The sequence below is a fragment of the Gallinula chloropus genome (genome assembly GCF_964237585.1).
Source record: "Gallinula chloropus genome assembly, chromosome: 4".
Classification (NCBI taxonomy): Eukaryota; Metazoa; Chordata; class Aves; order Gruiformes; family Rallidae; genus Gallinula; species Gallinula chloropus.
In genome coordinates this window covers 64594138-64617453 of record NC_140088.1, presented here as the reverse complement: position 1 = coordinate 64617453, position 23316 = coordinate 64594138, and the positions used below count along the sequence as shown (strand labels likewise).

At 44.5% G+C, this 23316-nt stretch overlaps 1 protein-coding gene across 2 annotated transcripts; it reads right to left on the bottom strand.

The window, feature by feature from the left end:
* Positions 1-106: 106 nt before the first annotated feature.
* On the bottom strand, positions 107-21861 carry SCARB2 (scavenger receptor class B member 2). 2 transcript variants are annotated; one of them, XM_084263609.1, is made up of 12 exons: positions 21733-21861; positions 15326-15483; positions 11500-11647; positions 9871-10059; positions 8999-9090; positions 8156-8275; positions 7064-7242; positions 6389-6507; positions 4510-4583; positions 3484-3535; positions 2688-2846; positions 107-1167 (listed from the first exon to the last, which is right to left on the bottom strand). In XM_084263609.1, the coding sequence occupies exons 1-12, from the start codon at positions 21847-21849 to the stop codon at positions 1126-1128; spliced, it is 1449 nt and encodes a 482-aa protein (XP_084119735.1). In that variant the 5' UTR covers positions 21850-21861; the 3' UTR covers positions 107-1125. The 2 variants fall into 2 exon arrangements, with proteins under 2 accessions (XP_084119735.1, XP_084119736.1); XM_084263610.1 differs by lacking the exons at positions 107-1167; positions 2688-2846; positions 3484-3535; positions 4510-4583 and adding an exon at positions 5332-6049.
* Positions 21862-23316: the final 1455 nt, after the last annotated feature.

Sequence of the window (23316 nt, the reverse complement as noted above, 5' to 3'; positions counted from 1 at the left end):
AATTACCAGCTAGGAACCTCACCACCACCACCAAAACACTGCAAAGCCCAATGGCTTGCTTTAGAAGACAACAGTACATCTTAAAAAATGTTTCCTGGTCTAGATCTCATGGAAATACTTCTCATTGAGAATATTCTTTTAATTGAGGAAAAAATACTTTTGTGATTTTCAAAACAAATTTCCACTTAACAAGTAAAAAAAAGTGTTATGACTTCTCTGGGCCCTATACATACCTTAATACAGAGGTGTGCTTTTATCCTAAACAGCAAATGTAACCACCAAGTCTGCATTCACATTAAACCACGCAGCTGAGAACCATGACACAAACACCAGATAAAAACAAACGCCCTTTTTGTACCCTCCACCATCACGAACAATGTTGTGTTGTGTCTTGTTTTTTTAAGTCGAAGAAACCCCCCAAACCAGAAGGATAAATGCATTGATAACATGCAATGGGATCCGGTGGGGAGTCAGAACAGTTAGGAGGCCTGTATGGAAAACTGTTTCAAATCGTCAGCTTCTTCTTTTTCCCTTGTAACTACAGACGCTTAACAAAGTTTCACCCGGCGTTTTGGATTAGTTGTACAAATAAGGTTTGTGAAAGGACCAGTGGTGTTAATAATAAACAGTCAGTGCATACTGGAAAGAAGTAGTGCGCAACACTTTACAGAGAAGACAATACTAGGCCTACAGCAAAATTGTCTGTTGTTCCTGGGCGATACAGGAGGCTGCTGTCTTTTTGTAAGGGTACTTTGCAGCCCACACTCCTAAGGCCATTTCCACCTGTTACCCATGCTGTTCCTGTAATGAACCAGGCCATTTTATTTTTGCTGATGCAGCGGTTATGATCGTCAATGGCTGTCAGCGCAGGTTCAAAGAGAGTTGCAGGGTTGAAAAAGCAGGGTGGTCTCAAGCAGTTTTAAAATACAGTTTTAAAGTTGTAATTTAGCCAGTAAGAAAATTCTCCTCCTTTGATGACAGTGCAGATTCTCTTCCATCTCCATACCACAAAAAGTTATGCTTGACACAATCGTCTCTCCACAGTGGACAACGCTGGGTAGTGGTAGTTGTATTAGGTCAGCTCTAATAATTTATTTTTCAAGCTCACATGTTAAAGAAAGTCTACTAAGATGTCCTGATGAGTGGGGACCTTTCATCTTCAGTACTCTGAAAGGAAAAAAAAAGATTGGAACTCAGCGAAGTAAAATGTTGCATGTTAGAGAGCAGTGGGGAAGCTGGCTTGCCAAGACTCCAAACAGGAAAGGGAAAAGCTCTTGCCTCCTACTTCTAAGTACAGTTTCCTGTAAGAGAACCAGCACCACACAAAGGAAGCACCAGAGGGTGGATGGCAGCTCAGGTAGGGACCCTGGCTCACTGTAGCACCTTACAGATGACAGGCCATAACCACCCTGCTGGGAAGGACATCACAAGGAGAGCCATAACTAATGAATTACTTGCCTTTGCACAAAAAGCAACAAAACAAACAGAGAAAACACACTCCCTTTGTCATTTTAATCCCCATGCAGCATTCTGGGACGTGTAAGAGCCCCTGTGAAGCTGTATGTGTAGGGTGGGGCTGGAATGCCTAGGACAGGGCCCTCAGGCGATGGGACAGTTTTGACTCTCTAGCTGAGCCTGCAATAACACAGGCAGGCTTAAAAGCTCCAAGGAAATAGTCACAGGAACCTGAAGTACAGTCCTGAGAGCTCTTCTCCTGAAAGGCCTCCTAAGTACCCAGAGGAAAAATCAGGAAGGAAGCCAAGAGAGCCAAAAATCAGCTGCTCAAAGATAATGGTTGAGTAAAGGAGGCCCTAGTCCTCACTGCTAAAGCCCCTCCACTACCATCACAGCCTAGAGCCCCTGGAGATGTGATGGCAGTGGGATCCACTGTCCCAGGCAGATCCTGGTGGCTGAGACAAAGTGCGAGGTGTGGCTGGGCGCTCTGGAGGTGGTTGTGAGGGCACTTTCATACATTTTTAAATGTATTCAGGAAACACCACACAAGCAAGACCATACTAAGGCCACATGACTACAAGGAGAAAACAGCCTACTAGAGTACCCAGTCAATTTCTCTAACCAATGGACCCATAGTTTGCCTTGTCTGAACGTGACTGCCTTGCTTATTATGGTGAAATTTTGGAATCAGCTTTTAACATGACTAGCATGTCATTTTGTGGCAGAACTCATAAACAGACAGCCAAATTAGTACTGTCTGGATAAAACTTTCTGCATGCTGTTGTCTGTAAAATTCATCTGTTCCTTGGTCATAAATTTGCATTATGATTCTGAAAAATAATCAACTGGCACAATACAAATGTTTCTACTGAAAGAACACTGTCAGATTGTCACCCACTAAATCAAATATAGTGGACTTTTTGCATCTTTTCCTTCAGGGTCCTCTAGACAGGCTGATTTTTAAATTTTTTTCACTACTGCTGGCAGGGGAATTTAGGCGCAGAAGGTATGACCTGCCTTACCACATTTCTTACGTTAGCTCCATTCCTTTGCTTTGACGCATTTATTCTGAGTCTACTAAAACTTCCCTTCCCTAGAAAGGTTATTTTAAACAAAAACAACATATAAAAATGTTTGTGTGCAGAAAGACACAGAACAGGTAAAATCAATGAGAAGAAAATCAAACACAGGCACATGTGCAGTAAGCAAGGTCAAATTCGAATGCTACTTACCTCTTCACTTACTCCCCGGGACCTGCACACAAGCACAATAAAAACAATCCCAAAAACAATTCCTAGAGCCATTATTACAAAGGGGATTCCAGTTACAACTGTGGCTTCCAGCAGGACATGCTTGAGTTTGCTGGCAGATACTTCATCGATCAGAACACTCTGGAGCAAAGAAAGAGATGAAGAGGGAAAAAAAAAAAAAGATTTACTTCTGTTCTTCCTTTGTATTAGACAGCTTTACTTCTGTGAAGGGTAAGGAAACAAGACTCCCAGAGCTCTTCACCTCTGCTTTATTGCTTCTTGATATTCTTTCCCTCTAAGAATTCTTGGCTTTTTTTGCATGGCCTGAGCAATCATCTAGTCTACATTTCAAAAGAACGTAGTGATTTTTAACTCTCAGTTGAGGAATGGAATCACATAGGCCTGGAATAATGGTGTACATCATCAAAACCACTCCTCTAGAATCCTCCCTGCATCCAGTTAATTCAACACTACAACTATGGCAGAGGAATATTCACAAAAGACGACTCAAAAAAAGATGCTACTCATCTCAGCATCCCTCTCCCTCATGGTCAACACCTTTGGAATTAAGAGCACTGACTGAGCGAGCTTTGAAAGGTTGAACTTAATACTGAGGCAAACAAGCAGCAGGAGGATGGTACTTAAGAAACTTGTATATATACCTATCTCCGTATAAAACAAGAAAAAACAATATTTTCTTTGCTGGTTAGCTCAAAGACAGGATTTTTGCAAGCTTTAACATGCCAAAATGCTGCAAAGAAGTAACAAAAATATTTACCTCATTTATGTACATCACTGGAAAAATTAGTGTTCGGATGTTGCCTGTTTCGCTGTAAAAAAATCAGAGTAACAACTAATAATTACGGTTTTGCAACTTTGGAGGTTTCTGAAGACAGATTATAACAGAAGAATGAATGAGGAAATTGTCCCTAAAAACAACCTCCATCTTCAAGATGAATAATAAATTCTGTTTAGGGACCAACAGCATATTTTGGGAGAGAAAGAGAGGGATCGTTAATAACTGGATGAATGACCTATCTGTGCTGGTCAGCAGGAATGCTAAGCTAAGCTGATGTTGAAGATTATTCATGTTTGTAAAACACAGAAACTATTGTTCAAGCAACAAGTGCAGAGCAGTGAGAAACCCCCCAGCATTTGGCACACATGAGATGACAGCTCACTCTTAAGTTGTGTTAACAGAACAACTCCTGGCCACTAGAAAACAAGGTGCTGTGGGTCTGAAGAAACATCACTGAATGTTCCAAGAGGACTGGGCAGATAACACACTTCTTTTCTAGTTACAATATACGACAGAGCTGTGCCAATAAACATCAGCTCAGAAGCTGAGTAGGAAGAAGAGCTGCCACACAGCATTGGTGACAAGAAAATCAACACGCCAGAAAGACAAGAGATGAAGGGAACGGTATTTCTGCACAACTGAGCTGCAGTTTGGTGACATCCCCCTCAAACTGGAACACCCAGAAAACCAGACAGAATCCACTTGCAACAAAGAAGCAGCAGAGCATTTTACTCACACATTACTTGGCATTGTACACTGCTGCCATTTGCAGGGTTGTACTGACTGCCAAAATTGCAGTACAAAGATTTCCTTTTATTGTATCAATGCAGTCACAGGCAAGGTACTCACTTCCCTCAGCTGATCAAATGAGGCTCCCCCTACCAAGTTTTAGATCCAACTTGCCTGCTCTTATGAGACACCACTGGGTCTACTTTTTGTGCTTGTCAGGAATTTAGAATATCAACCCAGGTCTGAGATATCCACCCGGCAGCAGAGAACACTTACAAAAATTCAGGTAATTTTCTGACGTGAACATTGATTTGCATCCGCTTGGCTGCTTGCAGGACAAGCCCTGTCAGCTGGGGAATAAAAGAAATCAGAGTGTCAAAAAAAACCCCAAAGAAAAGTAAACACGAAATAATAAGAACTGAGAGATTGCAACCTAGTATTTACACTGATGTGGACATGGCAAGGCAAGACAAGACCCACTTAGTGTTATTATTTATTATCCTTCACCAAGATCCTCTTCTAACTTGTATTCCTCCATTGCAGCTTGCCTCTTAATTAAGAAGATGTGAATCTACAGAGATAATGGTGTCATCGTGCTGTGCACTACAGAGATCCTTCTTTCAGTTCCACTGTACTTTTGGAAACGGGTGCCACCTGCAGCTCTCTGTTCTGGTTCCTGAGCACAGAGACTCCACAATCTCCGCCCCAAAAACCCTTTCTCTCTGAAAGGTGAAAAACAGATACTGACCATAGTCAATGGGAGCGTAGCACCACAGAGACAGGGAGCGTGAAATGCTTCTCACAGCAATGCCACCACTACAGCAAGAGTTGCAACTGGATGCACAGGCATATTTTTCCTCATCTAAGCAGCAACATTTAGACTGGAAGAGGGGGGAGGTGCAGACCTCATTTTATCATAATACAAAAAAGCTGGGTAAGTAGGAACAGGGTAACAGGAAGAACCTGGCACCAAACCAGATTCCAAACAGCATCTGCACTAGACCTTAAGAGAGGAACTATGCAATTTCCTCCCGCTTTAGTTATACATAACAGCTTGACAAGTCAGAGTCCTGTCTCTGTAAACTAGGCAGGCCATGATTTTGGTCTTTCTTTCAACCTACATTCATTTACATGGATGTAGAGATTAGTGTTGTGCTGGTTTTAGAATTCATTTTCTTCATAGTAACTGGTACCAGGCTGTGTTTTAGAACTGTGATGAAATTGTATGAGTAACACATGGATGTTTTAGTTATTGCTGAACAGTGCTGACACAGCCTTAAGGCCTTTTCTGCCCTGACAGTGAGTAGGCTGCAGGTAGGCAGGCGGCTGGGAGAAGCCAAAAGATATCCCATACCATATGATGTCATGAAAAACTGGGGAAGGGAGTTTGACAGTGCTGTTTGCCTGTTGCCTGAGGACTGGCTGCTGGTGACCAACTGGGATTTTTTTACATCCACTTGTTCTTCTTGGTTTTGTTTCTTTTTCTTATTTTTTTAAAGCATTTTTATCTCAACCTGAGTTTTCTCACTTTTACCCTTCTGATTATCTCCCCCATCCTGCTTGGCGGGAGTGAATGAGTGGCTGTGTGGTGCTTAGCTGCCTATCGGGGTTAAACCACAAGCATAAAGCCACAGACCATCAGCTGTAAGCTCCTTTTATTTCTGACATTTCAGAGTGAGAATACAGCAACTATGTAAACTTCCATGGAAGACATAATTGCCATGTTTCTGTTTCTCTCCTCTCGCAACTCCATGCTATCTAAATTGAGTCCAACATCCACTGAGTCTTTATTGATTTGCTCTCTTGGTCCACATACCTGAGGAAAACACAATCAATATCCAAATGGTTGGGATGGCAGGGTGAGCAGGACAAGTAGCCTCATCTGCTTCTAAGAAATACTTTAACCCCTTCATTTCATCAATACCAGTCTGATGACAACTCTAATTGCATGTGCATAATGAGAGAATTATCTTAGTTCTTGCTATCCAGCAAAGTTTGCCCTATACAATCCAATACAAATACATCACTTACACATATACTAGTACAGCTTCCCCAAGGTGAGTGGGACTGTGTCGATGCACACCATTCAAGAAGGTGACCTAAACCCATATGCTTGGATTCACTGACATAACCCCTTAAAAAAGGCTGCACTTACAGGATTGATGTCCAGAAACGTCTCGTGATACTCCTTTTTGGGATGCATGCCCTCTATGTCCTGTATAAACTTTTGATCTGCTTGGTAAAAATGTGGAGCTGATAGAAATATTGGAGCACCTGGAATGTGAAAACACAGGAAGTCACCACCTAAAAAAGGCAGAGCAGGATTCAAGGAAGTCTTTGAGGACCTGAAAACTCTTCCCACTGTGCCATTTACAGTGAAAGAAAAAGTCCATTCTGGAGCTACAGAATCAACACTCTGACTCCATCTGCAGAAAAAGCAATTTTTCCCTTGTGCAGCACCGGAGTGGTTTCCTGTCCCGGGCTTGCACACTGGTCTTCTGCACTGTTTTCATTCAACTACTCTCAGATCCGACAGCTACCTGGATAAGAGCACAAGCTAAATGCCCAAGCTGTTCAGTATGGACCCTGGTACTTCCTTCTGATTCCTTTACTTAAATAATTGCTGGAGCAGACAGCATCTGACAGGAACATCCTCTCAGATCAGTACTGCATTTTACAACCAACTGATCACTTGTTGGTGGCTGATTTCACTGAGCACAGTCAGAAGTCTACATGCCTCACAAAACTGTCCTTGTGTACTTCAGATAGAAACAAGAAATATCTTCCCACTGATGTCCTTCCAATCTGCTTCCACCACCTGGTAACATACCTTGCTTGCAGACGCTGACGTTGAGGACACCAGTGCCAGGGCAGTTTCCTGGTGGCACACAGAATCCAGCATTGTCTGGGTTAACTGTTGTGTTGGCAAATACCATAGCAGAGGGCACAAAGCGGTAGGTCGGGATGTCTGCAACAGTTCCCAAGCTGTCAAACACCAGGTAGAAAGATCTGCAAGGAAGAAAAGCCAGACCCTGATTTGTTAGTCTTGAGCACACAGTGACACCTGCTGCAGATGTTTCTTTGCTGATGAGGTCTACAGTAAGCTAGAGATTTGGTTTAAGCCCATCCCAAAGGTCTTCTGTATTAAATTTCATGGGCTTTTGATCAGCAAATACCCATCTCATCATTCTGCTGCTGCACAAAATAAATGATCCTGTGCCAGCCGTGCTGCTGCAGGGACAGTGAAGCCTGGCTTTGGCATTTTGGAGCCTCGCTCCTGTCCCCATGTTGCTATTGCATGTTGTGTGAGGCAGTGCAGGTACAGGCTACTGAGAGGGGCAAGGAAAGGAACGCTGTTGTGGCAGACAGAAAAATTTCTCAAGTCGTCAATTTAGTGGAACACACATCTGTACTGATTTAAATAAAGAACTGCAGATAGGTTTAGTTCTTTGCAGACAGGAAAATGGGCAAGGGAGGAGACAAGGCAGAACATGAGGAATGAAACACAGATTTGGTGCGTCTTCTTGCATTTCAAACAGCACAGCGAGTCATGATGCTCTGAAGAGGGCAGTCTGGGTTCGCTAAAAAAGCAAGGCAGAGGGAGATTTTGGAGGAAAGCAGCTTTGGGCAAGTTTCACATAAATCCTTCCATTCCCCTCACTGCTAGCCTTATAGGTCAGTCTGGTCTGTCTTTCCAGTCACCTTCCCAATTTTCACTTTATCTTTACCCTGAAATAGTACATCCTTAGCTTGATGCAGATTGGGTGTTTCTCTCTCATCCTTCACACCGTAAATAAATGCAGAACACCTACACTGTTAAGTAAAATCATGGGAGGAAAAACACCAGCCTAACAGGCAAGCTCAAAAGGAATGGATGTAAATGTTTTGCTATAAAGTCTGAGTGACATTTCCTTCTCCTTACCTGCAGAAATCAGAAGAAAAGATATAAATGTGCTCATCTTTGCTAATCAGCGGATGAAAGGATGTCCCATCTGTTCCATTGATCATGTTACATGTTTCTGTTGTCCACCAGCTCAATGAGCTGAAGAAAACAAAGCAGACAGAGTAAGAGTTAAAAGAACTTTGAATGATGGTCAGGTGGTGCTAGCTCATGGTCTAAGCAAATATCAGACCTGTACAGTGCTAAGTCATCTTGCCTCAGCTCTTCTAACAAAAAGGGTGATTAAAATGGGTTTAAATTGGATCTAGAGTCTCTGTAAACTGGCGCCAGGCAAGCAAGAATAGTCTGCAAGAGTTCCTCCCATGTATGTAATTGCTGAAAGATGTTTTGTTTAATGGGAAAGGAATGCTTTAGGCTTCTTTGTAACACATGCTCAGCTTCTTTGTAATGCCTGCTGCCCACTGAAGGAGTGTTAAGATAGCCAGGCACAAGATGTCCCAGCAAGGATGGGTGATGCCTGGGAACCCTGGCTGTGTGGATGCAGGAATACTGTCCCCAGAGGTGGCTGGGTTTGAGGTCCTGGAGGAAGCAATGGAGAGAGAGTCATCTCTGCCAATGGGCAGTCCATGATTCAGAGGGGAGTGTTGACAGCAGTCTGCTCTCTAAGGGCCAGGGTAATCTTCCTTTCATAGTTGTACAACATGAACCAAAATACTGGGGGGCTGGTCTAAAGCTACAGCCACTAAGAGCTACCACCATCCTTAGAATAAAAGGACTCTTTTTTTTGGTAAGCAACGCTTATGTTCATCCCAACGTGAAAAGGGGCAGACTTTGACAGAGGCCACATCACACTGAAAAACTTACTCTTTTCCTTTCCATTCCACAATCCTTGAGAAGTTAAGGTAGTCCGTTTCCCCACTTAGGAAAACATATTCTCCATCATCGGTTCCATTCATCTGCAAACAGATACAAGAGCTTTTATCACTCCACTCATTCTTTAACACCTGGCAGGTTACTACAGTGGGGTGGCATGAGTGTAAGGTGTCATCACTTCAATTCCACCCTAAGAGCCATGGACTCCCTTCTCCTCACCCCCCCCCCCCCGCCCCCGAAGTAATCGCAATCCATGAAAAACTCTACCTTGAATATAAATGAGGCAGAAGTGGCTGGGCTAGATTCTGAAACCTCCCCAGTGAAGGAAATAAAACATCAGAACAGCCTTTTCTTTCCTTTTGAAATTTGCCACTGAAAACACAGTCCTTAGCAACAAAATAAACCCAAAGATAATAACCTGAACACTGCAGATGATCTCCAAGAAACAAGTCAAAAGTGACGTGCAACCAGAAATACCATGGAAGCCAATAATGGCTCCAGCACAGAAATAACATTTCAATCAATTACTGAGGATAACGGTCACAAAGCTTTTCTAGTAGTTTGCACAACTGGCCCCACAAAGCCCACGTTACTCCAGTGAGCCCAGGCAGTAGTGGGATGGTTTACTTCCATCCTTGGAAAGCTCCCCCGTACATGCTAAGGGGAAGTTGGATGAAACACTCACAGCTATGCCAGCAGCCAATCCCTGGGTACAGCCAAAGTGAAGAGGAAACATCCTTTTGCTACCCCTGCAGCCTACCTCCTGGCCTCTGTCACCCTTCTCAACTGGCTGGCAATGATAATCCAAACTCTGTAGCAGTGTTCCCCACCTCAAGCATCAGAAAGTCTTGCATACCAGTTACCTTATTAAAGAGGCCAAATACTGGATCAATCTCAGGATGCAAAAGGTGAATGGTTGACAGGAGCCTGTCTTTGTAGCCCCACAGCAACTCGTGAACCGTGCGAACTGTAAACAGGGATTCTTGGTACAGAAGCAGCAGCACCTCTGTGGCAAACTGAAGAGGGGTTAACCTGGTCCACTCCATTGCAGTCTGCCAGGGGATTGGAATAAGGGAGCAACAGTTAGATTTACTGTTTATGTTTAAGTACCAGCTGCATACAAACACAGATACATTTCAGCACTGCACATGTTTCAGCTGTATTTTCAGTTTCATTATTTCCACTCCTGGCAAGTACTGTGCTGGCTAACAGGTTCTTCAGCTTTTCTCCCACAGGGATGTGCTCCTGCAGATTCCCGTTCAGCCTGGCTCTGGCACACAATCAGCTCAATTCCATTCCAGTAACTGCCGGAGTCTTAAGAATGCATCTGAAGTGAAATGTGTAAAGTTTTTACCTTTAGGAAGCGATGGTTTGCATTTTACATTAAATGGTTACCTGCATTTTAAAAGCTAGCTATTTCTCCAAAATGCAAACAATACCAAAATTTGTTCCCCTTCGAGCTGACAAGTGATTTTATAGATGTCTTTAAAAAAGCAAAACCAAAAGAAGGGAATATTCCTTGGACAAACCAACCCGTAGTTCTTCTAGTACTGCCTGTTACAGTACATCATAGTCAAAATTCCAAACAACATATTAACACCACCACTCAAACGCCTGGGGGGAAGTGTAAATACAGTAACCATATTGTTTGCAACTTTTAGTAAGCTGAGTCCTAGTTACTACTATATACGGTGCATCTATGTATTCATTCATAACATTGGAGAGGACATTTTTGGAGATGCTGGGGGAAAAGTAGAAATTAATGTACCCTGTAATTGAAATGAATTATGCTAGTAGAGCGAGTAAAGGGTTAGTGACACAACCAACAAGTATTTCAGTACAGTCTAATTTCCTTTGGAAGCTGCGACAGCTCATTCTCACACTATGCCTGTAAAAGAGCAAAAATAATGGACTGCCTCTGTTCACCAAAATGAGACTTTATTTGCAGAGTCTTTTCACCTAACACAGTCAGAGGGTGCATGTTTTAACTTTAACTTTTTTCAGAGAGCACCTTTTCTTCCAGCTGCAGCTTAAACTCCCCTGCTCTTTTTTTCTTCTTCTCTTTTTTTCAGTTTGAGATGCAGACTTGGAAGCAACTTTTGCAATTTTGACAAAAACAACCCCAAGCATTCCAAACTTTCTCATTCAAAAGTCAGGGCTCCTCCTACACAGGTGACATCACTAATTCCCTAGTTTCACTTACTCATGGAAACCCAACAAGACTGATTTCTGCTCTCAGAAGTGCGTGTCAGCTCTCAGCACAAGAGTGAGGCACTAACACTACAGGCGCCTGTGGGGAGGGAGGAAGGTAAGGAAAAAAACCCCAACAACCCACAACAGTCCAAACCAAAACTGCATATGCAGTATTTGCTGTCTCTCTCGTTCTTCAGTCACATTTATCTACCACAAAGGAAGAGACAGTATGAACCAACAAGCTGCTTGTTCTAAAGTGTGTTAGGATGATTTCCAAGCAGAAAGGAAAGAGGACTCACCACTGCAGGAATATTAATAGTTCTAATCAGGTCCAATTCAGGGTCTCCAACTGACTTCTGAGGTTCAAATACATATGTCTTTGGATTCAGAGCAGATACTTTGGTACCGTTGTCCAGAAACTGAACGTGCACTCTTGGCCTGTATTCTCTGAAAAAAGAGTTTGTTCTCCAATAAAGTTAAACAACTACACATAACATTAACTGCATTTAACTTATGACTGTTCTACTGCTTTAGGTGCACAAAAGGTGAGGTTTTCAGTTCATTGTGAGTAGACTCATCTTTGCTACTGCTGCTGTCAGCAACAGGAGCCCCCTTTGTGTCAGTGTAAACTGAATGGGACCCACAGGATTCTTCAGAAAATGCCACCCCACATGTTAATTGCACTTTATGTTTTTGCCTCATCTTTAAAAAATCTCCAAGGAAAGAGAACAATTTCAGACAGTAACACAAGATTTGGAGGCACTATATATGGCATTGCCCTTGAAGGACAGTTTGAAAATGAAACTTTTATCTCTTTGCTTCAGGCAAAATTCACTCCCAGGCAGAACACAATGGAGGTTTCCCATGAGTCTCGTTAACCTGGCCTAAGAACCTACCAGACTCTTTCTGCTGGCTTCAAAGTACTTTGCACTAGGACTTCTGGGCTTACATGACACAACTACACCACAAGCTTCATTTTAGCTCTTCTCCTTTAATTCTCAGGCAGGAATCCTGTACACAACAGAAATTCAACTGAATTTTTGCCGTAAACTACTCATGGCCTGGGAGGTTGCTTCTGTTGCTCTCTAAGCACTCAAGACAAGCAGCATGAAACTCAGGATTGCTGTCAAACAAAGGCAATTGGCATGAAACATCACAGGGTACCTGCTGGCCTGATGAGGAAGCCAGATCTTAACTACCCTGAAATGGATGCCTTAACCATAATTCAGTCCATTGCCACTACCAGTTTACAAAGAAGACACATTCAATTCTGCAGAACTGGCTGGCTCAGGCACAAAACGAGCTATACACGTGTCCTTGGCAAACCTGAAATGGGAAAAGGCAGATTGTCTGCTCATGGGATAATCCTTTTGGTGTACACATGAAGTGGAATGCACTGTATTTCCTAAGTCTACATTCACTCAAAGTTTGTTGAACTTTACATTGTTTTGCTTCCTGTGTAAACGTTAAGTCCCAAGATGTGAAGGTGAATTATTCTGCCAGATGCTATGCTATGGTGTTTTTCATTCATTTCAGATCCTAGATCCTACCCTGGCAGCACTAGATCCAGCCTCATGACAGGCAACACAACTCTGGTTCAGACTTTCGAATTAAAATAAACTGGAAAGGCCCCTGAAACTATTATTGCTAGAAACCAATCATTCCCATCTTCCTTACACGAACAGCATGTCTACTGCTCTTTGGTATCCCTACCACCTAGGAACACGTTGGCCTTGCAACATTTCCAGCTTGATTTGGCAAGAACCTCTCATACAGCAATCGCCTTTATACTCTAGGGCTTGAACTGAGTGGATGGGAACAGATAGTTGGGAACTGCCTTCCCTAAAGCAGGCCAGAGATAACCTGAGAAGCCTCCCCAACTCTAAAAGGGTCGGAGAGGAAAATTATACCCCTGATTAGGGATACCAACAGGAGGAGCTCAGATGTTAAAGACAAAAAGCTGTAAATGTGTGCAAGACCAAACAATATTCAAATGTTCTTTGCGGCTCAGCAGACTTGGGCAGTTAAGCAGCTTGCACTTTATAATGAATCATTTTATATGCTGCAAATTCAGCTTCCAGTATTTAGAAACACAAGCACTACCACATTTTTGTTACAAAGTCTATCCCAGTGCTCACTGGGTTTGCAATGTAAGCTGGTCAGAACGGAATTGTAGGAAGAATAGGGAGGAAGAGGAATTCAGCAGCCCCACCTCCACTAGATTTTTTTCCTCTGCTTATCTGGGCCAGTTCACTTCCAGCCTTTTTTCCTCCCATATCCTGTTTTATAAAAACACCGAGCCGTGGCCTTTATGTTAGGGCATTTTAGGTGGACACATGCTAAGCCTAAATGAGTCTTTAATGCTTTGCTACATGAGGCCCCTGAGACACATTTGGTATTTATTCTCTGGCTTGGGCACGCAGTATGTCTGCAACATCCCTCCCTTCTCCATCTCCTCCAACGTCCCTCCTCTCTTCTGCTACCCACTGCTGACAGTCTGGTACAGTCGGCAGCGTCAACGAGGCAAGGATTAAACAAGCAGCTGGAAAAAAGCACTCCTCTTGCTAACTTTCCTTTCTTCTTTAAGACAGAGCACAGCACAACTGAATCCTGTTCAGACATGTCAAAATCAGGCTAGGCAAACAAGCCAGAGGCAACTGAAACACTCGGCACTGGAATGTGCAGCCTCCCTCCCTCGCACCGAAATAAACAACTCAGGGAGAGCCTGCATTGCCTCACAGCCAGCCTGTGGCACGCCTTGCAGAGGAAGGATCTCCCAGCAAGCTACAAACCAGCGGCTCAGGCTGGGTCTCCCCTCGGGGACAGGCAACCCAGCCAGCTACACCACCAGCCCTGTCCATCCCACTGAACTCTTCTGTGGAGAAGATTCACAAACCAGGCTAGGCGTGACCCCCAGGAGACCCTCAGAGCTAAGGAAAGGTTAAAAAATAGAAGCTCTTATTACACACAGGGCTGGCACAGAATGTACTGCTGACTCACCATCAGCATTGTACCAGAGACCTGCAGAAAAGCTTGGCAGCTCGGAAATTTATGTATCTTTTCTGCAGCTCTGCTGGTTTATGTAATACAAGGTATTTCGCCAAAGCACCACATGTAGTTTGCTAAGGCTGAACAGACACAGTCCTGAAACACAAAGGAGGTAGGGGAAGAGACTGATGGACAGTGAAGCAAAGCTCAGGTGTGTCAGGAAAGTAACAGGCAAGACATACTGCAGAGACCAAGGCTACCACAAAGGCTCTCCCTTTTTTACCTACAGTACCTTTTTCAAATCCTAACAAGAAGATTCTGATCGTTTTGCTGGTGCCTGGTCTGAATGAGCATGTGTGACCAGAAGTGAGACTGACAATGAGAAACCAACCTTTTCACTGTGGTTCTCATACCTCCGTGACTTCAAAGACCTGCTGCAGGACTGCTCCTGGCTTACACTGCTGCATGCAGCAGAGCAGAATGAAGGTCTAAAGGTAAACTCATTTTTAAGGTGACTTTAAAACGTCTCCATGTGCAGCAGACTCAGATTGTTCTGTGTACAGGTGTACCATGCAAATAGAGAGTTCAAGAGGCTGGATAAGCTCCAACACTGCATGTGGCCTTACTAAGTCCATCTGTCTGTAAAAATGGTACATATGTCTGAATCTAAGTATGTTTTATAGTGAGGGTTGGGTGAGGAAGGTCCTTATAGTACCAGTCTCCAATTGGTTATCTGGCCATTCTTGTACTGAATTGCACAACGTCAGTTGGGAAATAATTTCTGAGTGAACACATGAATCACACTTTTATGCAACACTCCTCTCTCCACACTCTCAAACATCACCCAACCAGTCACTGATTTTTCTCTCATAAGATAGTAGGCCAGGATGCAACCAACTTCCTCTGTGTTCAGCAGCTGAGGAACAGGAACACACAAGCAAAATCTTGTCCAAAATGTGACAGGCTTAACCTGAAACAAACTGCAGGTTCTCCAAGAGTCAGTTGTACCACTTCTGCTCACACATTCACAGTTCATTTTTTTCCTAGAGTGGGATCCCAAGCATTATGGAACCTGCTTTTTGGTTTCCTCACACGCAACAGGTTTAGTGAAATGTGAAAACAGTGAAAGGGTCCTACCGGTAGGTGTATGGCCCTATCTCCTCTACAAGAGGAGTATCGCCTTGAAGCACTTCTAAAGGATTTGTCACGTTAAAGAAGTAGAACTGCATGTAGACCGGTGGAGGAGGATCCTCCCAGGCTTCAAAGGTTTCCGTGCCATTTTTCAATACTGTTCCCTGAAACAAGAAAAAGACAGATTAGCTGTTAAGGACAGATGCTGTATGATATTCTGTGCCCTCAGAACAAACACAGGCAATAGGATTTGAGACCTCAGTTCCACAAGCACAGATATGATATATAAAAGATATAGATATGTTTTACTTTGAAGTATCTCACTAAATATCAACACAATCAACATGGTACAATGGCCTGCAGGCTAGAGGCATGTGCTTGTTAGGTTTCTTGTCCCACTTGTTCCCATAGAGATTTCTGCCTGACATTTTTCAGAATTCAGCTATTACACGGTGACCCTGTTGCATTTCCTGTGTCAACAAAATCCTAACCTGGTGTACGACACCACAAACCATGCCAACATTACAGATAAGAGTGGAACTCAACAGTGGGAGGCCAAGAGGTCCTAAGAAAGACCTCTGAGGAGTAACAAGGCCAGAAAAGAAGCTTAGATTCCTTATGTTTATAATTTCTTTGCCTAAGAATGTCAGATTCCAGTACAGCTGTGACATTCTGTCTCCAAAACAATCAGACTTTTTTTTTTTTCAGTGGCCAGTGAGGAAAACCCGCAAGTGACAATAAATGCTTTCATGTAGGCACACTGGGATTCATGCCTTTCTGACATCTCTGAACAGGGCAAAGATTCTTCACCCTCTGCCTTTAATTACTTTCCTGGAGCAATGACAGCACATGCTTCTCCAGACCCATGGACTGTCAGTCTAGTTTGTAACTAATAAAAGCTGGACTTACAAAAGAATCATTATTTTATGACAGAAGCACTTAACTAATGAAACAGTAATTCCTTTACCTGGCAGCATATCTGTGTAATAAGGAAAGTCACAACTGTACCTGCATGTAGCTCCAGTAGAAACATGTAATACAGGTCTCAATTCCTCATTTTATTACCATTCCATTTTAGACAATATCCACCCCAACTATAAAAGCATCACCACCACCACCAACATTGAGGCTTTTTGCATCATTGTAACCCTGGTACTGGTACTGTGATAGTAAAGATAAAGCTGGGTTGCAGAGTGGCATTTTCAGGAATAAGCACAAAGAAAACTGTATATTTGAAAACTGTATCACCTGTAGGCGGAAGAAGGGGAGGGGGAGAATAATTTGCAATTAAATGCATCTCATCAACACTTGCTCTTTTTATTCTTCTGAGAAAACAAGTCAAATATTGTTAAGTGCAAGCTCAGAAGCAGAGCAGACTGGACAGCTGCCATTTCTTGGTTACTGTTTAAGGGGTCTTAACTTCATCAGCCACAGTTGCCTCAGGAGTCATTCTTGGCCTTCCCACTGTTTCCCCTCCATGCAGATTTCAATTTTGAATGATTAGATAAAGAGAAGACTGTTTCAAAGAAAAACTTACTGGCAGGAGCTTAGAACAGCAGCAGTATTGCTGAATAGCAATGAAAGCCAATACAGCTGGTAGCAGTTGCAGACTGCTGTCCCCTGAGAATTTCAAACCATGGTTTCTACACACTACAAAAATAATATATTTTGGACATGCTTCAGGAGTGTTGTGCATTTCTTTAAAACTACCAGCACCTCACATGCATCATTTACTACACAGCCCAATGCTTTGCATCCTGTTTTCTTGCAGGCTATGCCAAGGAGGCTCATCCCTGTATTCAGACAGAGCTTTCTGACGTTGGTGTATAGCATCAGGAACAGTAAATCTCCCCAAACCAGGCACTCCACTTCCATGCTGCCACCATAAAGAGCTGGGAGTGAGGCAGCAAAGTATTTAAGACACCTAGAGATGACCGTGATAGCTTTTTGCCATATGCAAATAGCCACACACAAAGTCAGTAATTTCAGAGGTGGTGATGGTGCAGTGGACTGCTGCTGTCTGCTCCCTTCTTAAGGTGTATAGAGCTCACATCTCTCACGTGCACGAAACATGACAAGTATAAGCTTGACACTGATAAACAGAGTAACTGATGCCTGTCTTGACCTTAAGCATCCCTGTCTAGGAATTTGAACTGTTCCCTAACAACTACTAAGCATATTCAGGGCACCTATCTATTGTTCAAGTGTCTAATATGAGGCAACTACAATGTGAGGTTATAACTCAGCCTAAATGTGCAGTATTTAAAAAATACAAGTGTACTCTGATCATATTAATTCCAGTTTTAAGCTCCAGTCTCTCCTTTAAGACAGAGGGGTCACCTTTACAATGTGCAGGGAGGCTGTACCCCCTGTCCCCTCTCCTGAGCTAGACTGAAAACAAGAAGCTACCGAACTTGATGTAGCCTTGATAAATGCAACATGGGTTTCTACCACACTCTCTCTCCATGCACACAGGCACCAGATTACAGCAAAGAGCATTAATAGGAAGGAAACGAAGGAGCTTTTCCCTGGCAGGTTGGTTAAAATACAGGCCCTTGAGATTTTGAAACCATAAGTGATTCCTTGGGAGACAGGCTACAGAGCAACAGGGTGGTGAAACAAAGTAATCTGGGGACTTTGTTCCTGGATCTGCATGACGCCGTTTGTATTTCCCAGAGAAATGACATGTCTATTTATAGCTCTGTACAGTAACAGCCCCAGTCATAAACTCAGATTCACAAACTTTCTGAGCTGGATTCAGACAGACGCTTGTGACAGTCTCAGATAATAAAACAGAGTAAGCTCTCTTCTATTTTTCACCAAATGTTACCAGGGATACTCGGGTCTGTCACAGGGGATCACACAGCCTGGATGGGTCTGAGAGAAAAATGTAAGGACATATTCTTGAGCAAAACATATGTCCACGTCCCTCAGCTGATGGCATTCAAGTTTAGCTCTGATGACTCTGCTCCACACCAGGGTAGGATCTGGTATTACATGACTGAGATTGCTTGGGGTTGGGTTTTTTTTTCAGAGCTTGTGCTCAGTACTGGGCTGGGCAGGCTGTGATGTATGAAATCACAGGACTGCTCTTTAATCTAAAATACATGAAAGATACAGCTCCTGCCAGTTATTGCCACCATACTGCATAAGACCAGAGAATCAGACCTTTCCTCTTGATACACTTATATGCAAGAACAAGAGACAGAATATTCAGAAGCCTCAAGTCGGGCACTAGTTCTGCAGGCAGCAGCCTAGAGAGGCCTCAGACTCAGAGATCCTGTCTCAGATTGATGCATGCGTCTACTTACTGCAAGACCACAACCTAAAAACAGTGGACAGTATGATCTGTCTTCACTCAGGAGCACAGCAGGGGTTCTCCTTTTTAAGTTCTCATTTCAGGTGCACTAAAGCATCCTTCCCACTGACTTGCCTTGCCATACCAGTCCTGAATTTGCAGTCTCATTCTTGGGCATTTCCTTATCTTGACCACGCTTCACACGCTCCCCTCCCAAATGCAACTGTTAATGGCAGTGATAAAGGGGGAGAGAAATGGTACTGCTGAACATTTTTGGAACCTACACAGAAAATTAAATATTCTTTTCTTCCACTGGAACTGCAAAATGTTCTAATTCCAAGACATTGTTTTATGTGTTCATCTACGACAGAAATTAATTGAAATTTTGAAGACAAGTGATATGGTAACCTATCAGACCAACACCAGCAGACTTCTCTGACCCTACACCTTGGGAATAATCTGCTCAAAAGGAGAACATCACAACTGATCCTTCCACTACAACTCCACACTAAACTGTGCTGTGAACTCTAGCACTTCACATTAAACAGCAACAACAACAAAAGATCAATGCATAAACTAAATCAAGGGGCAAAATAGCTTCCATATCCTTTTGGGTCCTGAAAACTCCAGACAATCCAGCTCTAGAGATGTCTGGAAACAAAACTCCAGTGAAATTTCAAGAGGCTGGTTAGAAGACTAAGGGTTTTCTAAAATTATCAGTGTAAAGTATGAGGCATAAAGAAAACACTTGATGTAAAGGGCTGATTGGCCAAGTTTGGGATTAGGTGCATTGATCAAAGGTTGGCATATTCATAAAGTCATGCTTATGGCAATGAAATACATAAGCATATAGCCAACATATAGCAGAAGGCAAACACTGCTAGCAGCTAGGAAAGCCTTTCTTCTGTGGGCAGCTAATTTATTCTTCTTCTATTTTTTTTTGGCCCTTATTCGGTGGAGTTTCAGGTGCTAGCCCCTGACAAGGAACAGGTACCGGACAGGTTAAGACATCTGCTCTGGAACGGAACCTCTTGCCCAGTCTGCAACTCCTCCAAGGACAGAGAAGTTGAGGAGGCTGAGGAGGTACAGAGTGCAGAGATAACACTTCATGTCCAGTGCCCTGGACTGCAGAGAGATGGAAAAGCTCAAGTCTTGCACATTTCAAAGGCAAATTGAAATTTGTCTATTTGCACATTTTCTAAGCTACATACGTGGTTACACAAGGGACAGCAGCTTTCCAGACTACACACAAATGAGGAAAAGCTCATGTGGGATAAAGCACATGCGGAAAGCAGCCGAATCAGCAGAGTGAGTGGGCGCACACTGCTTGGAGGCTGAAAGCTAAAGCTGCACTTCCACAGTCCGTGGTGTGGCTCCTGGAGAGGGCCAGGAGGGAGTCAGTGGCTAGCACAGGGGACAGGACACTTGATTCTGTGCAGTCCAGATGCACACTAGCACGAGCTGAAAAGCGGTAAGCAGGAAAAGACTGAGCTCTGGAAACTTTATCCTGCATTACGGAAAGCCCTGCTGAGCAAATAACAACTTACTCTTACATAATCAACCATTAAGGGTAAGGAGCATGTAGCTAAGAGATAATACGCATAAGGAGGATCACGCCTAATTCCTCACAGTCCTACACTCTCCCGCCAAACTATTTTTTTACCCCACTGCTCTTTTAATAAGAGCATGAAATAGACTTGAAACCAGAACTTCTGCTGTGATGCAGAGGATGACAGACTCCTTCCCAAAGAGACCCAAGATCTGGGAGATGGAACTGCACATGCTTACCCAAAGCTGTACTGGTTTAGCTCAGTTTGCATACAACTTTGCATACATTAACACTTCACTTTACACCTGCCTTTCAGACTGCCTAAAAAAGGTACGGGCTGACAATCAAATGACTTCAGGGAAAACTATCCATTACCCACGCTACGCTCCAGCCTGGCAGAGGCACCTACCTGAACAGCATAGCTGTGTGAGCAGTTCCTGAAGAGCAGGTGACACACTGGCAGGCTGCACCACAGCCTACCCTATCGTATCCTCTTTTTTTTGTGTGTGTGTGTCTATCCCCCGAAGTTTACAGGCAGGCTTCAAGGTGCCACAACTTGCTTTAAGCTGACTGCCACCACAGAATTGCACTCGCTAAACCAAACTGATTGAAGTTAAGACCATATAGCTTCTGTGTTAGGAAATACTCCCTCTTAATACCCCAAACAACAGAACAGTGCATTGGTCAGGACATTACAGGGGATCAGCAGACATTAGCCACCAGCCAGACAATAGCACTTGTCACATCCCTTCATTTGTTAGCACTTTCGGTTCCTCCGCCAGAGTAACAGAGAGGACGCTGTTCCTTAGATTATGCAGATCTCTAATTGTTCATTTACACGCATCACAGGTATTTTAAGGGAGTTACTAACAGCTGACCCTTCTCAATGAGCCACCGAATAAATGCAAAGAGCCAGTAAGAGACAGGAACAAAAGCTTAGACTGACGACGAGGAGGGAAGGGCTCTGCATTTGTAACAACGCTGGGATGGGTGTCCCCGAAGTGTGCTGCAAGCAGCCTTTAACAACACGGCGAAATGCCCTGCTGTCATCGCCAAGCCTGGGAAACTACCACGTGTCTGAGCCCATAGCACCTCTGGCTGCGCTCCAGAAGCAGACGCAAATGGAGCAGCAGAACAAGCTACTGTACGAAAGCTGCAAGGAATCTATGATAGGGGCGGCAAAACAGGAGGGGCATTTTAGGTGTCCCCTGTTCATCTCATGTGCTGGCGAGGGCTTTCTCACCTCATCTGCGGCCCCACAGCCTGTAAAGCTGCCCCAGGAGAAGGGATTTTTACTCATATCTACTCAACTTTTACCCAGCCCAGGCCCCGCGCAGCCTGAGCTTCAGCCCGAGCTCCATCCTGAGCCCCAGCCTGGCTGCCTGGTGCAGGGCAGGGAGGCGCTCACTGCCCAGGGATGCTCCTGCCCTCGCCCAACCACCGCCGGTCCAAGGAGGGAGCCAAACAATGCCACCCGCCAGAGCCCTCCCTCTGCTCCCAGGGTTATTCTGAGAGGAAATACACCGGATAGGAGGGATTGGGGTGGGAATCGGGCCATGCTCTCACCTGCTTCACCTGCAGGTCCACCACTGTCTGGAAGACGTGCGCAACCAGCAGGGAGATGCTGGCGATGAGCAGCGTCATGGCCAGGACCCCCACGGTGACGAGGCACAGCGACTTCATGGCTGCTGCTGAGGAGGGACACAAGCACCGCCGCCGCCGCCAGACTCCCAGCCGGGCGAAGAGGGCGGGCAGCCGCCTCGCCCCGCCTGCAGACGGCCCGGGAGGAGCCGCCGTCGCCGCGGCACCTCCCGCCCCGCAAGGCCAGGAGCGCCCCGGCGCTGGGGAGCCGCTTCTCCGCGGCCTGTGGCGGGGCGGGAGCGAGGGGCGGGGCCGCCCGGCGCCCTCGGGCGAGCGTTGTGACCGGCAGGGCCTGGCTCAGTGCCCCGAGTTGGGGGCCGTGCCCTGCTTACCAGGGAAGAGGAGAATGCATCCCAAAATCACTCGGGTTTGTTCCTGCTTGCAAGGGAAAGCGGCGCGGGCACGGCGGAAGTCTTCCTGCCTGCTGAGGATGGATCTGCTGGAGCGCGGCGCCTCTCGGTGCAGCCAGCAGGCATCCTGCAGAGGTTTTTTTGGAAAACAAGCGGAAAGGCGGCTCTTCCTTAGCAAGATGATACGGGGAAATGCGTAGGGCACACGGACTGCCTCTAGGCTGAATTAAGCTTCACAGGGATCAGATTCTAATGTAACGCGATATAGTTTGGCTTCCGCTAACACAGTCGAGCCACCTCTAAGAAATAAATTGGTGCACCCGCTTCTGCTTTAAAAGGCAGCGGGAACTCCAGCTCCAGCTTCGCAGCCGTGACCACCTCCCGGCAGGAGGGAAAGGTACCCGCAGTGGGTGTTTTTCTAACTGATTTCCATCACAGCCTTCGTGCTGCACGAAAGGAAGGAAAGCCTCTGTGATGCAGGGCTCCCGCCCCAGTCATCATCCAGCTGCCAGCAGCTCTAGCGTTTTTGACAGTCCTAAGTCAGCTGCTCTTGCTCTCGCCTATCCAAATCACCGGGCTGGCGGCTGGCTGTCATCAGCCGGATCCAAAGAAAGCCCTCCCTTGAAGAGAGCAAGAGAGCAAGGCCATCCGGTGGATTTCTTGCTAATATGGACTAAAGCATTTTCCTTTAGAAATACTTCTTCCTCCAGTTGTATTTGCAATAACAGTGTTATGTGATTACATGCCTTTTTTTTTATTATGAAATGTTATGAGGTCACATTTCACAGTTGTTTGGAAAACTAGCATTTTTGTGGTTCCACCCATGCAGTAAAAAAAAAAAAAAAAAAAAAAAAATTAAAAAAGAAAAGCTTCTGGCAGCTTCTTTTCATTTAGATTCCCACTCCAAAGTGGTGTTCTTAGCTCTGTTTCATCATCATCTCTCCAAAAAACAAGCAATGGAGTAAATAGAATCTGGTTTTGAAGGCTAATTTAACTACAGCAATAGAATTCTCCCCCTGGAAAACAAATCTTCCATGAAAATTCTCTCTCTGAAACCATAAACCTCCCCTTACACCCTAAAGTATTGGCCTTTGGTGCAGACCAGCTGTAGTGATTTTTATAAGCAGATCCCTCCTCCTGCAGCTCATTAAACATATTT

Coding starts and splice junctions, on each gene's coding strand:
- SCARB2 (XM_084263609.1), bottom strand. CDS start 21,849: ATGAAGTCGCTGTGCCTCGTCACCGTGGGGGTCCTGGCCATGACGCTG. Junction 4,584..6,388: donor CGTTTCTGGACATCAATCCT/GTAAGTGCAGCC, acceptor TTTATTCCCCAG/CTGACAGGGCTTGTCCTGCA. Junction 1,168..2,687: donor CCCGGGGAGTAAGTGAAGAG/GTAAGTAGCATT, acceptor TTTTCCTTTCAG/AGTACTGAAGATGAAAGGTC.